General features: G+C 50.9%; 1 protein-coding gene across 1 annotated transcript in view; it reads right to left on the reverse strand.

Moving 5' to 3' along the window:
• Positions 1–15,501, reverse strand: part of MYO5B (myosin VB) — a 118,415-nt gene that overhangs the window by 77,530 nt on the left and 25,384 nt on the right. The window contains exons 4-10 of the mRNA XM_067316697.1: positions 15,287–15,431; positions 10,895–11,051; positions 8,484–8,627; positions 7,501–7,582; positions 3,116–3,223; positions 2,579–2,688; positions 416–681 (exon numbers count right to left, since the gene is read on the reverse strand). Coding sequence (XP_067172798.1) covers positions 416–681; positions 2,579–2,688; positions 3,116–3,223; positions 7,501–7,582; positions 8,484–8,627; positions 10,895–11,051; positions 15,287–15,431 — 1,012 coding nt within the window. The remainder of the gene's footprint in view (positions 1–415; positions 682–2,578; positions 2,689–3,115; positions 3,224–7,500; positions 7,583–8,483; positions 8,628–10,894; positions 11,052–15,286; positions 15,432–15,501) is intronic.

The raw sequence follows: 15,501 nt of genomic DNA on the forward strand, positions 1-15,501 counted from the left end.
CTCCCCTTTCCTTGCTCCCCAAAGAGACAGAAAAGATATGGTGTGGAGGGAGGGAAAAATCCCCAAACCAGGAGGCCTCTTTCCTTTTCTCCAGCAAAGGGAGTGGGAATAGTCATGTTTACAGGGATAAACAATTCTGGCAATGGAAGATGCTTCAGACTAAGAAAACTCATGTTTGAGTTTGAGGGTTTGGGGCAGGTCTGGCCCCTATTTGCAGGAGGCGAAGAGACTTTCCCCAGCCCATGTCAGAAGGTCGCTTTTTCTATTATTCCCACCCCTACCAGAAGCCATCAGGAACAGCCGCATGTACAGCTCAACGTAGACACTTGGGGAGATCAGGGGCGCTCTGCTAGAAGGGTGAAACAAATTGAAGAGGTCTCCCATAACCACCTTAAAAAAGCAAGAGCATCCCTACCCATAGATATCGAGCACGCCGATGAAGGAGTGCTGCTTGACAGTGGTGTGCAGGGCTTTGTTGATGTGCTGCACGATCCAGTTGAAGAGCTGGGCGTAGATGTGCTTCGCCAGGGCGTCCCTGGCGTTGAGCACCTGCTGAAGGGACATGCTCTTCACGTAGGTCTCGGCCGTGGTGACCAGCTTCCGGTGGCAGAGCCAGTGCTGCATCTGGCCATGTTCCACACCCAGCAAGCCGCAGAAGGTGTTCAGGTGCTCATCCGTGCTCTGCGAGGGGTACAACGAGAAATGAGCTCAGCAGGCACTCTCTGACGCTTGCAGGGCACGTCAAAAATCGCTCCCCTTCCCACCACTGCCATCCAACCCCACCAGTCTCCGGGGAAATAGGTGAAATGGCTCACGCCTAACACTGAGCAGTGACGCTGCACGGCTTTGCTATGCCCTGGCTATCTTTAACATCTCAATCTTCATAAGAGTAGATCTGTATGGTAAGCGTCACCGGGAAAGAGCACTGGTGGCTTTGTTCCCGCTCCCGTGGTGACACCGTGTACTCCTGGAGAACGTGGCTCCCCTCCCAAGGGAGTTCCCCAAAACCCTTCCCATCTCAGCTTGCACGACGAGATAACCAGGATGGCCAAGATGCCGCAGCTACAGCCTCCACCGTGTTAACACAAGCATCAAAAGCCACTAAGGGGCGGGTTCAGCTCTCTGGCGTCTTTGCTCCAGAATTGCTATTTTCAGCACCAAGCAGAAGTAGACCAAGACCAACAGAAGCTGAACACAAAGTCAGCCTGCCATCGCACTCCCCCTTCTACAGCATAACGCCACCCGCCTTGAATAACCAAGCTGCAAAGCGCGTGTTATCAGACGGGGCTGTGTTTCACGTAACCAATAAAATGAAAAGTGAACTTAGTTTCCTTCGGCGTATTTTTTTCCTTATACAACATCAGACAAGGCACTCCTGAGGCTACCGCCTTAAGAGAGCGGGCACCTTCTTTTGGACAACGAGAAATCAGCCTCCCTTTTGCCAGCGTAATAACATATCAAAAGGAAGTAAGTTGTTTCCAGCTAGATATGTATTTGTGTGGAAAAGGGGATGGACTTGGCAATAGGGAAAAAAACACATTTTCAAAGTCCTCCAGGGTGCTTTGTTGCTCTAATACATTTTTGACCATGGATTCAGAGCCCTCACAGGATTGATTTAATACCACGCAATTAAATTTGAAGGTAATTAAACAACGTGAACTCCATTACAGAACTCAACGCTGCTGGAGCGGACCAGCTTTACATATCCACGTTGCCAAATATCAAGCAAATTACCCCCAGCATCCAACTAATTGCATGCTGCATTATCTCAAGGGTAACACTAGGAGTGTGTGCCGAACCCATTTTAATATTTTAATTAGGAATAAATGATCCAGTCTGGGAGGCAACAATAATTGATAGGACAGTATTTGCCATATAATCACTATTTTTTTTCCCCGAACAAACGCACAGAAGCAGGAAAAATCACTGCTAAGGCATCTTTGGTCTTATTTATTCCTACTAATTAAGTGCAGTACTTAGCAGTTGCGCATTGATCTGCACGGTACTCCTTCGAACACTTGATGGCCACATTCCCGAAAGCGGCCTCACTCGTTTCAGAGCCAGTCTCCAGCAACAAAAATACCCATTTTGCTTATTTTTCCTTAAATTCCCCCCTCCCCGCTGGACCCCACATGCTGGTGGCACTGAAAGACTTGCCAGTTTGGCCTGCAGCAAAGGTGGTCATGGAAAATTAACACCTTCCGCTGCTGGCAGTCGCAGGTCCCCCAGTACTTTACGCGCTAAGGGCAGCCAATCTTTTAAGAAAGCGGAAAAAGCTAAAGCCAGGCTGGGGCTTAGGGCGGTAAGTGATATTTGTGGCTTTTTTTAAAGCGAGGAAAGAATCGGCAAACTAAGTGATGGGAAACAGGGCGCTATTTCCCAGGGAGGAAAAAAAAAAAATCGGTTGGGAAGTAATGCTTGATGGGTTTCCAACAAAAAGCAAAGAAAACCAGGAGGAAAAGGATTCCCTACGGATACGTGCTGAGGTCCTGTGAAGCACGAGGCATCCAACCCAGCCCAGTTTATGAGTAAGCTAAATCGCACAGGCAGCTTCTCCCCTCCCTTGCCGGCGACCTACCGATATACTACAGGCGTCTCCATCGCGTTCAGCTTGGATGTCCAAGTTGCCCAGGTGCAGAATGGCAGCGATGATCCTGAAGATGGTGGTCTGATGGGACTCCTTCACTCCTGCAGGAACAACCAAGAGGCGATTTGCACAGCACGACACAAACCTTGGTTTTTAAGCCAAACGCTGGTGGGGGGGGTGATTTCCGCTCCGGCGTGGTGGCTTTCAGGACAGCCTCAGCAAGCACCGCCGTGCAGAAGTGACGGCCGAGGCCACCACGGGAGCTCATCGTATCTGCTGCTATGCTTCTCCTCCCCGGCCGAGACTCGCTGGGAGTTAAAAAACACACCTTGGGCTCAACGTTCACAAACTCCGGGAAATATTTCCCCTATAAAAAACGTTTCCGCTTCAATAGCCGCGGTGGTGGATTTGGCGGTTGGGCTCTGCAAAGCAGCGGCTGGACTCGCCTCCTTCTTGCCGCCGTTCAGCAAGACACTGAAGCCGGTTGCGAGAGGCTCCGGCCCCGGGAGCCGGCGCGAGAGCCCTTACCGAGCAGGTCGAAGGCACGCCTGGTCCTCTCCAGGTCCTCGGCGTCGTCCACGCCCTCGATGGACGCGTCGCCTCCCTGCGAGGCGTAGAAGAAGTCTTCGGCACACGCTGGGGGAGAAGGGAGCAAGACGAAGGCGTCAGCGAGCCGGCGCAACGTTAACGCTGCGCCAAACGGAGAGTCTCTGCCCAAACCGGGTGCAAAGCTCTCTATCGGTCCCACTCCATCGAAGCTTTGGTCTGGTGCTTAAGCTGCCTGCTAAACTCTACATACACATATAAATACATATTTATTTCTTTTATATCTATGTATATATATACACACATATACATATATACACATGCAAAAAGTGTGTATATATATGCATAAAGTGTGTGTGCATGGATATATATATATAAATGAATTTTAGCAAGTAGCTTTTATGCATGCATACATACATGTATGTATGTATGTATGTATGTACGTGGAGCAAAGGTTTTTTTCTCCACATTTATTTCCTATTTCAAACTGGGGGGTTGGGTGCGTGGTTTTTTTTGTTTGTTTGTTTTTTTGTAAACACATACCCATGACGGAAAAAAACGAAATTTTAACACCCTTCCCACGTAACGCTTCTCCTTGACCAAGGAGGGGAAAGGGAATAGGGACAATGCGAGGAGGGTCAGCATTGCACCACCCAAGCAGGTACCTGTGCTTTAAGCAAGATATTCCAGGATGACAGCAGGCTAAATGCCGGGGAGACCCAGTAGCAAATATAGACAGAGAGAGCAGGGAGCACAAGCACTTTAAAAAGCTTCGCCGGCAGCCGCCCCCTCCTTCACCCGAGGGTTTATTAGAGGGTTTATTGGGGCGGCTCCGGTCCCGGCTTCCATGGGATAGCAGGGACTCGCCAAGTCCAGAAAGTTTTTAGCATGCATAAACATTTTTCCCCCCCCGAAGTATAATGAAAATAATGAGGAAAACCCATGCAGTCCCATCAGGCTGCTGGTAACCTTTAAAATCGCCGCAGTCTGCACTTTTCCGACTCGCGTTGCCACCAGAAGGGCCCCGTCCCTTCGCAGCCCCCCCGCAGGCTTTTACATTAGCTGCGCTTTCAAGCCGCGAGAAAAACATTTACTTCTTTTTTAAGCGCATAACCCCCAGGGATCGAGGGGTTTCGCTACCCAAACTCCGCTCGCTGCCAGAGCGTCGGAAACCGGGGACAGAAAACATGGATTGGGGTCAGCGAGCCGACCGCCACCCCGGCTCCGAACTGTCCCGGTTCGGCAGGGCTTTGCCCAACCTGACCTTAAATATCCCAAATAACCGAGGTTGCAAAAAAGCTGCTCCTTTTGGAGGGTGCTGCTTATTTGAAGCCAAATTTCAAGCCGCTATTTGCTGCCACCGCTCCAATGCGGAGCCCCGCGCGGCAGACACCAAGGCATCGCTCCGTTGGGCCGTTCCCACTCTGATCTCCTCGCTGCGTGCCCAGGGCACAGCTCGCGGCCCTCTCCGTTATAAGCTACTTCAATATTTGTCTTTCAAAAGGGGTGCGATGATTTTAGTAGCCATGCAAGGATTCACTGCTACCCCGTTAAGCATGTTACTGCTCTGTGCCAGCGCCCAGACGTTTCCGAGTTGGACATCGCAGTTGGAAGGGGCGCTGGGTAGCAGGTGGACTCCCATGGGTCAAATCACATGTTTGCTTCCTCGTTTAAAATTAAACTTTTGGGCACGTTTCCTTCATTGCAAGGATCAACGGGAATTTCATATTCAAAGAAAGCGAAGGAAAAGACGCGTCGGGTTGGCTTTGCAGGACTCAAGGTTAGAGCTCCTGCTTGGTTTCCAGCATTTTGCAGTATAGTACGGAACAACAATTCTTTCTATGTGCAAGACCCGAAGGAGGAGCAACAGCTCCTGCTTTGGGGATGGGAAAATAGGCATCCTGCTCTCTGTTTAAGAGAGGCGGATTTTTACATCAAGATACTCCTTGCGTTGCGTAAGACCTGTCAAGCCATGGTTGACACGTAGGTGAGGGAGAGCTCACATGAGGAAGCACGTTGGGGTTCCAGCTAGCCCTCTTGAGGCATAAACTAGGAAATCTGATGCAAAGTTCATAACGAGAAACCCCTTAAAAAAAAAGAAAGAGTTGTACGCGCGCGCGTGCACGTGCACAAAACTGCCCGACGCTATTAATTCAACAAGTCGGTGCAGAGCAGGGTTCACCCGAGAACAAAACCGCTCTGAGCTCAGGAATCACCATCTCCAGTCCAGGCAGCTCTGGACTGCTCCGTGCCACCAGAAACCAGGCCACCAAGCCGGAGGGCACGGCCACACGCTGCCACCCGAGCCGTACACAAAGTGCCGCAGCAGAGCAAATCGCAACAGCCAGGAACAAAGTTCAGGGAGATATTTCCAAGTGGCTGCAAGGTGATGATGTAGGAAACGCAAAAAAGACAGCTTTAATTTTGACAGGATTGCTTCTTTTTCAATTGTTCTGTTTTAACTAAACACACCAGCTCAGCATCACGCAAAAAAGCGGTCCGAGCACGTACTTGGGCTTGCCATGATACAGTAAACGAAGGAGCGCCCCGGGAAAGCACAGCTGATGACCACAGGCACTGGCACCATGAAATTTTGAGCAGAAACGAGGCAAGGCAGCTTCCCCTCCAGGGAAACGCCTTGTGGCCTCACCATCAGTCCCACCACCTCCTGCGCCGCCAGCTGCTGCCATCACGCATTCTCCCTTCGGATGCTGAAGCTGAAAGCCACAGTCATAAGAGCCTAAAGATGTCCTGGGCAACGCATCGGGAGACGAGGAACTCTCTCAACCTTCAATACGATCAGTCACTACTAGCAGAAACTAGGCTTTTCACGAGCCAGGTTTAGAAGGACTTAAATCTCCACAGATCCACATGCTCCTCAAAGGAAGAAAGGTGGTTGCACAGCTGGAGTTCTACCAAATCAATTCATTTCACAGTTTGAAGTCATTTATTTCCTATTTTAGGATGCCAGCGTTCAGGATATTCTCGTTAAAGTGAGCCACGCAACCTCCTGGCAGAAACTCTCAGAGGTGCTCTTAGGGCGCAGCGGTGGCCTTTTGGGTTGCGTGAGCTTGCAGCGGGGACCAAACACAGGGTTACGTCACCGGCTCTGCAACCGCAGCTGGGAAGCCACGGTGAGAGGTTTGTTATTTTGCCACCTTTCTAAACCAATGAAGATCACCACCAGGAAAAAGAGACATTCGCTGTTTCACTTAATCAGCCAAGGGGGTGATAAGAACTTTATGATCCTCATCTCATTACGGCTCACACCTTCCCCATAAAAAAACCAGAACAAGACCAGGAGCGCTTCCATTTCAAAGGTTTACCGGCACTTGGCAAATGCACCCAATGTGCCTAAGGTCGCCCAGAAAGTCGTTAGCAGAGAATTACTCAGTAACCAAAAGTCTCTCTGCTGATTTAATATTGTTTCTCAGCAAATTCCTTAGTCCTTGCAGGCTTATTTCTGCCCAGCCTGCAAAACACATTAGCAAAAGTGTAGAAAGATTTCCATATGATCATTAACAACTCACACACCTCACCCAAGCTTTTTCATGGTAATGTGAAAATCCTGTTTTTGTGATGGAACGACTGTCCGTTTGCCTTGGTCACTTTAACAGCCCTGTGCATCATTTTAAACACTTAGAAGCATGTTTTAAGCCTCACTACTCTTTTTAAGCAACAGCAAATAGTCAAGATCAAAAATTAATTACACCATTTCTCTGCAACCCCAGGCGCAAGTGCTTATTCAGAGGTTTTGCTACAAATCCCGGAAAAAAAAGAATCAGGATGCGTCCCAGGAATTAACCAAAGACAGCAAATCTAAAAGGATAATAGATTCAAAGGACAAAACTGCTCCTGCCAAAAGACTGACCAGGTCAACCCACAGTCATGCTTCCTTTAAAATACCGATCTTCATGCAAGATTCACACAACGTTAACCCATGGTCCACCTGCATCTGCTAGCACCTACCACAGTGCATTGCTTCTCCATGTTTTTGCAAGCAGTTTCTACAAAAAAAATGCAAGGCTTCTTCTCTTCCCCAACCGTGGACAACCTCATGCAATGAGCTGCTACCCCTTCTGGGTCTCGCATCTGCAGGAGCCCAGCAGCACTACCTAGCGCAACGCAACTTCTCCATGCATTTGGTGCAACAAGCCTCAGCTAAGAGGCTCTTGAGACGGCGCAAGCAAACACGGGCATCACCTGCACGAACAAGCCCTCCAAGCCCATCCGCCTTCACACCGAGCCGGCACACGCGACCTATTCAGTGAAATACATTTCCAGCCCCACTACGTTCTCCTGTTGCCACCACAACCAGGCAGCAGGCCGGCGCGTCTCACGGCCCCCGGGGACGCAGCAGTACTTACTTAGCGCAAGGTCTTTAAATTCTGGAAGACTTGCTGAGGCACAAAGCTGGTAGAAGATGTGGTAGTTCCTCTCGTCCTCCGCCTGACAGGGGAGACACAAATTAATTGAGGGAACAACCCAAGTCCAAGTCGTGGAGGCCAGTTAGCAAGTCCAATAGATGCTCATCCCTCTGGAATAAGCCAACTAAAGTGATCATTCAGCCCAGCATGGGGATCATCAGGAAAAACTGCCAAGGACTGAGTCCCACCGTACAGAAAAAAAAAGCTTGATCCACCAGGAAAGCTACAACTTGCTTCAGAGCGTGCAATGAGTCTTTAAACACCAGCAAGCTGCCATGCATTTTCAATTTAATGCACAAAGCCATAGAATCTCAGCCTTATATATTTGCATTTTGGCCCACACACATGGCAGGGAACATATTTGTTATTCACCCATGTGTTTCTTTTTAAAGAAGATCTGTTGCCTAGCAGCACGGTTAAGCTTGTTTTTAAGTTGACCTTCAATATGAGAAAGCGTGAGATTATCAGCAGGACCGACACGTTTATGAACGTTACGCGATGCATCTGCCTGCAGGAATACAAGCCAGGAAGCGATGCCTTGCATTAATCCCGTATAACCAAGTCACAGAGTGGCTGCTGGGCAGGCGTGGGGATGAAAGAACGGGGGGAAAAACCAGACCGGTTTCTCAGATGCACTTGACCCGACACATGGGGTTATCTGCAAAACTATGGAGCTCAGGTAACTAATGCATTTGAAAGAAGGAATTATATGAAATACCAAATGCTTCAGGAAGAGTTAAAAAACATAAGAGGGATCGTTTTTTGCTGATATCTCAGAGTTTAATTTAGACTCCAAAGCCAACACGCAAGCAAAGTTTTCTTCAGCAAGGGGATTTTTCTTCTAATCCAAAGAAAAGACCCAGACTATTAAATTCCAAAAGCAGAGAGTCAGAAAGAAAGAAAGAAAAAGCACATCTCCTCACCTGGAACACAACTCTTGATTTTTCCAATAGATAGGTCCTCATGTTGGCACCAATGATATGGTATCTTTTATCAAAGCCAATCTGAATATATTTCCCAAAGCGGCTGCTGTTGTCATTCCTTGTTGTTTTAGCATTTCCAATTGCCTGCATGAAACAGAATTAGACATTAAAAAAAGAAAGGCGGCCCTTTTCCCAGGTTTGCACATCACCTACAAAACAGAGATTTAGCTTTCCGTAGCCAAATAAATAAATAAATCCCTGTTACATAAATAGTTATGGGAGGATTGGAGAAAACCCCCGTCCCGGATGGGCAAAGGCAGAACCCAAGCCCTGATGACGGCAGGGCAGCCACGCAACATTGGAGAGGATGCCGTTACTGAACGGATACTGCTTCCATGGATTTTTCTTCCACAGAAATTCTGGAAACATCATGCTTTCAATAAGCAGGTCACCAACATCCCATGGGATCAACCTGACCCGAGCAGGACTGATACCCCACCAAGCGCAGCTGCTGGCACTCCCCGTGATGCACAAGAGCTAGGAGGAAGGATTTGGGCAACTTGCTGCAAAGAGCATCTCCCCGGAGGGAGGTGCAGCAATATTTTAGATAGATATTGCAGCAATATCTACGCACACGTTCAGACGTGCGTTGCACCCTATTCTGCTATAACCAGCATGGGCATTTATAGGGGACACCAACGGGGACGCAACACGCGGCGGCAAACAGAGGTTCCCACTCCTAATGCCCAGGAGCAATGAAGCCCATTGCCCATCTGCGACGCAGACGCTGCCGCACAGCGATGCTGGACTTCTTTGGGAGTGCCCTGGGAATAAACCTCGGAGGAGCCGGGGCTGGGCAGCAGGCTTCATCCCTGCAGAGAGGGCAGCGAAGAGACCCCTCTCCCGCCACTCCTCGTTCCCTGCTTTCCCCTTCTCCCCCCATCCACATCTGTCCAGCCTGTATATTTGGAGGATTTATCCCTGTACATCTGGCAGATGATACATGGTTCACTAATTCCAATCTCTTCCAAAGCCAAGCTCTCCTGAATTAAAAATCTGCCATTAAGATGTAATCCCCGAGAGCCCCAGCTTCAGGCAGCACCATGAAAAATCTCCACTGCTGGCACCTGAGCTGGAGGGACGGAGAAATAGTGACACAGTCAACACCGGCGGCTCTGCCGGAGGGAACGTGGGAAAGGGGCAATCAGCTGCAGGAGGTCTCGTAGTGCTCGCACTTCACTCTGGGCACAGCGGAGGCGACAGCAGGAACGGCTGTCCAGGAAAACCACTCGGCACCTCTCAAAGCGGGAGAGAGAAACCATCAAAAAAGGACAGAAGAGGGTGAATGTGAGCCTTCCTTCCAGATCCCTACATGGACGCAGACAAGATAAGACTAACCAACCAACCAGACCTCGGGCTGACCGACCAACCAACCAGACCTCGGGTTTGCTTTGCAAACCAGGTCATCCATTGACCATGTTCTCAGCTCTTTCCAGTAAAGACAGCTTCCCTGGCTCAAAATACTTATAAATTACATCCAGAACCAAACATAGGAAAGAAAAGCAAGATGGCAATAAAATTACGGGCTCCTACCACATCACAAGTTGTTCATTGCATTCTTTTAAGTGTTCCCAGTTCCCCCACAAGGTGCTGTAACTAGACCCCAGAGAGGCACAGCAGGCAGAACAGGGAAGCGCCAACCCTACGAGGTGCCGCACTAGGAAGCCTGCCTACAGACTAAGCCAAAAAAAGAGGATGCTATGCTCAATTAGAGCAATGCTGGTACATCCGGCCTTTAAAAATGGAAGTGCAGAAGCATGAAGGGCTTTTCTCACCTTGAAGAGGCCCAAGTCTTATTTCCATACTGACTTGGATATTTTGCAAGCAAGACTTTGGAGTCCAAGCACTGTTTGGAAAACGGGATTTAGGCACTTGGACGCTTACTTTCAACACATAGTCACAGCGCGGTGGTGCAAAGCGGGTTTTGCCACGTAGGCAGTACTTAACCCTCTCGGCGGTGCAAACCGCACTCGGAGTTGGCAGAGGGCAGCGATTCATTCTCGGCACCCGGGAAGGAGATCTCAGAGGTGGATGCGGAGAGACGGGAGCGGATGCGGAGCGCCCCGTGGGCGCCAGGGTCCAGCCTCACCGCCCAAGCCGGAGCAAAGCCGCCGGACAGTCTGCTTGTATGCTTTATAACAGCCACAGAGAAGTACCAAAAAACAGGGCTGCATTGAGAGATTTCAAACAAATTAACCAAACAACCCCTTTTTTCCCCTCTTATTTCATGCATACGAAATGCACAAAAGATGAGGAAGTGCTACGAGGTGGCAAGAGGAGGAAGATGAAGGAGATAAGACCACTGCAAGCCGGGCGAAGGGAAGGACGCAGGTTTCCCGGGCGGGTTTTACCTCCATGATGGGGCTCGAGGCGAGCACTTTGGCTTCGATGTTGGTCTCGCTGGCGGAGCCGCCGACGGTCGCGAAGAAGCGCATGGCGTACTTGGCCGAGACCGTCTTGCCGGCGCCCGACTCGCCGCTTACGATGATGGACTGGTTCTTCTCGTCCCTGGTGCGGCAGAGGAGAGAAGCTGCCATAAGCTGATCTATTTTCTCGTTAACCGTTTGCACCGTGCAATAATCCTTCACATTCGCGTGTCTCCCTCCTCCTCCTCCCCTTTTAGCACCGCTTTATGAATGCTGAATTCACTCTGGATGCTACCAAAGCAAAGGCAAATAACACGCAACTGCAAAACATCCCATAACAGCCAAAACCCCAAAGGGAGAAGGGAAGCTCTGCACATTCCCAACCGTTGCCCGGCTTTTCCGGCTGCAGGCCCCCTCTACGCAATTAAACGAAGATCAGTATTTTCACATATATTCCCATACGTGGTTAAACGTCTACAGCAATGATACCGTCTCCCACATCAGATTCACGCCACCTCGTATTCCCCAAACCGACAGGGAGATGCCGAGCCGGCTGGGGCGCGGGGAAGGGGGTCTGGCAGCGAGGGGAGCTCGCTCTTCCGAGGATCGCTCCCCCCAATTCTCCCCGCGTGGCCAGCTCCGGGAAGGAGCACATTTCCACGTTCGGTATGAGTTGCCGCAACGTCAGAGCTGGTGGGAGAAGCTGCAAGGACGCCATAGCGTGTGCTCTTAAATAAGAGTGAATTAAGTTTCCTGCACTTTGCCTGGCTTTCAACGCAAACTCCCATTGAATGCAAGCAAAAAAACCAAAACAAAACAAAAAATTCAAGGAAAAAAAAAAATCACCATATACCACTATGACATTTTCAACAAAAACACCAACGTGCTCCAACAACCTGCTATTGATCCCCTCCACTATCGAGCGCGTATACCTTAATTCCTTCTGAGCTCGAGATGACTGCGTTTTCTTCCTAAACAATTAAGCCAAGCATAACATTTGGGTGCAAAACGCAACGTCGGCGCGCTCCCAGCCGAGCAGATTCCCGGCGGCGTTCACGTTTTTCGGAGAGCGGTTCCCAGCGTGCCTCCGAGCCCCTCACCCGGCCCTCCCACCGCCGTCCCGGGCGCCGGGCAGCGAGGCAGCAGGAGGCACCGCCGACTGCCTCGCTTCGAAGGGAGCTCCCGCGCCCCACGTGCTTGCTGGGGGAAGCTCGAGATACGTGTCATCATTAACGTAGGTTTAGAAAAATGATTTTGCCTGGAAATGTTAATATTCACAAAGGCAGGAGCAATATTAGCTGTTGGTATATGCAAACGCTGCTAAGGCTGCGAGATGCACACAAACAGCATCGGGCTACGGAGAGTTTTCTAGCCAAGACTGATAATTAAGACAAATGCATCCAACTTAAAAATTGCATCCAAATTAGGCACAGCTTCTTTGCTTACAGCCATAGTTGGGATGACCCAAACTCCTGAAAACTAGCACCAGGATCTCCGCCGGCGGCTCCCTCCGTTAGAGACATTCGCATTAGAGACATTTGCAAAACGGCACCAGCGCAGGGGTCTGGCCAGAGCGAAAGGCAGCTGCAACATCTAGCAAGGCTGCTGCTAAGCGGGACTTTCTGCGGCGGCCGCGGGGTGGTAACGAGCCCCCTTCGTGACCGGGGTGGTTGTAGTATCACCCAAAGCACTCCAGCGTCTTTAAGAAAGTCACGGTATGCCCAGTATTCAAAAGCACGCATGGGGAAGAAGGCAGTCGCTGGAGTTTCCACATGCATCGATCCGGAAAGCAGCTTCCGGAAAGGCAGTTCTGGGATTTCAGCATCTAAAGGCATTGCTTAAGGCTAAAAATAAAAAAAAGTCTATAGTCTATACAGAGGAAGGACACCTCGAAGAGCTACTCGCACTGGTTTGAGCTAACCGCCCACCGGCAGCCTTTGCATTAAGGAAAGGTCAGTCCTCGACCCGCAACACAGAGAATGGGGCTGCGACGCAGACGCGGCGACGGACGGCACTGCGAATCGGGGACATCCCTAGGTTTTGCCTAGGAAAGTCCTCCCACCCGGACGCGGCAAGCGGGGATGTCCCAGACAGGGTTTTATAGACTCTTCTGCCGCCCCACACTGGAAGGGCTCGAGCTGCGCGGTCCAGGCCAGGAGGCTGCCCGTGTCCCGCTCCCAGGTCCCAGCCCTCGCCCGGCCGGCAGGTAGGAGACATCCCAGCGCGGGAACGTGAACGCGACCGAGAGCCTTCGCCTTTAGAAACGAGGCTTTTATTAAGAGCAGGGGCCACACCGCTGCTGAGAGCCGACGGAGGTCGTCTCAGGTGTTTGCTGTCCATCAGGGTTTGCAATGCCCGTCCGCAGGAGCCCGGCACGGCAGCTGCTCTTTACTGCATAAATCAGTTTGGGTTCATCTTCAAACCCAAAGCCAGAAGCGGAAGGAAATCCTCCGGACACACCCACAGTGGAGACACGCTTCCACTGGGCTGCCGGAGAAGCGGTGCCTCTCCGTCCCCCACTGGAGCGTTCACTCCTGAGCGGAGTGACGGCGCCACTCGGTGAAGCAACCTCCCTCCAGCTCTGCAACAAGCACCTAAACCCAACGCAAACCAGCCACCCTTTGCTCCTCGCGGTGTTTCACCTCCATCCGGCTACACGGCCGGTCACGGCACTAGCGCTCTCGTGACGCTGCCCGCAGTGGGGCTGGTCTGCGTGAGCATTTATGGTTTTCCTGTTTTGTTTTTTTTTCCGGTGCGCCCACGGGAGGTCCTTCTCCCCGCTCCGACCAGCGGCCACCGGCACAGCAGCTCCGTCCCCGGGGCTTGACCCGCTGCATCACACAGTGCGGAGACGCTGCTATCGCTCAGCGCCGCTCGATTTTGCATTTTATTCAGCATAATGCAAGCAACGTCCCAGCGGATTAGGCTGTGGCCCATAGTAAGTGCTCAGAAGCTTCACCCTCGGCTTTGCCCCAGGAGGGATCCGGTGTTGCTCTATGCTGTGCAGCCCAGCCCACTGACAGCACGTATATATACACTAACAAAACCCAAAGAAAACAAATAAATTGAGCAGACCCTGCCTTTTGCTGCGCGGAAGTCTGCAAGGTCGGTGCCGTTCACGTGTGCACTCCCCAACTGAAGTCCTGCTCTGCCACCCGAACTGCATAAATATTATGCACGCGCGCGCACGTCAAGGCATGACCACACAGCCGCTCATTCTCAGCCTCGAAGCTCATGCAACACCACGCCACGCGCGAGCTGGCGCGGCCGCGATTTCCCAGCGCGCTATTTACTTGGCGCCTTTTGGTTCAGTGCCGCAGACGACGTCCCCTGCTCCCGAGCAAGCCGCCACGCGGCAAGAGCGCTTTATCGCCCAATTTCCCCACCTGGGCCAGGGAACTTCTCGTGGAAAGGAGTCACAGGAACGCGAGCGCAACGCGTTAGTGCAAATCGCTGCTCAGTCAAAATAAAGCACCCAGCGCGAGCCCAGGCAACTACCGTCCAACGAGCCCCAGCGCAACAGCCTTCAGCTTTCCCTCCTAGTCTCTTCTAGGTCACAGACCTTGCTAACGTGGCAACGACAAAGTGCTACACCAGCAGCTCAATAAATGCAGAAATAAGTAAAAATAAGTAAAAAAACCCACCCCTCCTACTCCATGCACCTGGCAAAGATGCTGCTGGAGGGCTGCAGGCAGCAGGGAAGCTTGCGAGTACCCGAGGAGGCGCAGCGCCTCTCCCAACGGCGTCCAAACCCGCAGCTTCCCCTGGTTTTGTGGATTTAAGGCAGGCTTTAAGCTAGCAGCATACATTGCCTTAATGCACCACGAGGGACCAAAAGGAGAATCCAAGCCAGCCCAGACGCATTCTTTCTACACCTTGAAATAAAACGTTGCATGAACCATCGCCTTCAATGATAATGCCATTCTCAAAGCTCCTGCCTAGTGTCTATAACAAGTCGAATTCGGATCTGGGGGGAAACGCAGCCAGATTCCCCAGAAAATGAGTGAAAAAATCACTTGAAAAGATGCTTGTGTGGCTCCGAGCACTCACTGCTCTGCAGCAGCAACAGCAAAGATACGTTATAAAAGAGATCATTGCAACCAGCAGAAGGAACAGGCATGAAGGACCAGGCAAGACACCCATAAATACCTCCAGGTCTATATACAGTACATACCTGCGCTTTTTTTTTCCCCCCTTTTGCTTTTGCTTTTTTCCTAACACATAAGGCTACATGACAGAAGACACCGTATTCTCAGAGATGAAAATCTAGATATTCCACCCTGTTGTCCATGACTTGCCCTTCATCACATGTTTGCCCACCTTCGGCGCGTGGGCCGACAGCTCAAGGCAGACGGCGCTCACCGAGCGTCCACTCACCTGGCCATCTGCTTATAGGCTTCTTCGGCCACAGCGAAGATATGAGGATCCATGTCCCCCATGTTTTGGCCACTGTAGGCGTAGATGACATCTTGCTCGTAGATTGGCAGCTGCTCGTAGGGATTGATGGCAACAAGCACAATACCTTAGAATAGAGAAATGCACAGATACATTAAAGACCGAATGCAAAGTTACACTAGTCCGTGCTTTGGAGG

This window comes from Apteryx mantelli, chromosome Z (genome assembly GCF_036417845.1).
Source record: "Apteryx mantelli isolate bAptMan1 chromosome Z, bAptMan1.hap1, whole genome shotgun sequence".
NCBI lineage: Eukaryota > Metazoa > Chordata > Aves > Apterygiformes > Apterygidae > Apteryx > Apteryx mantelli.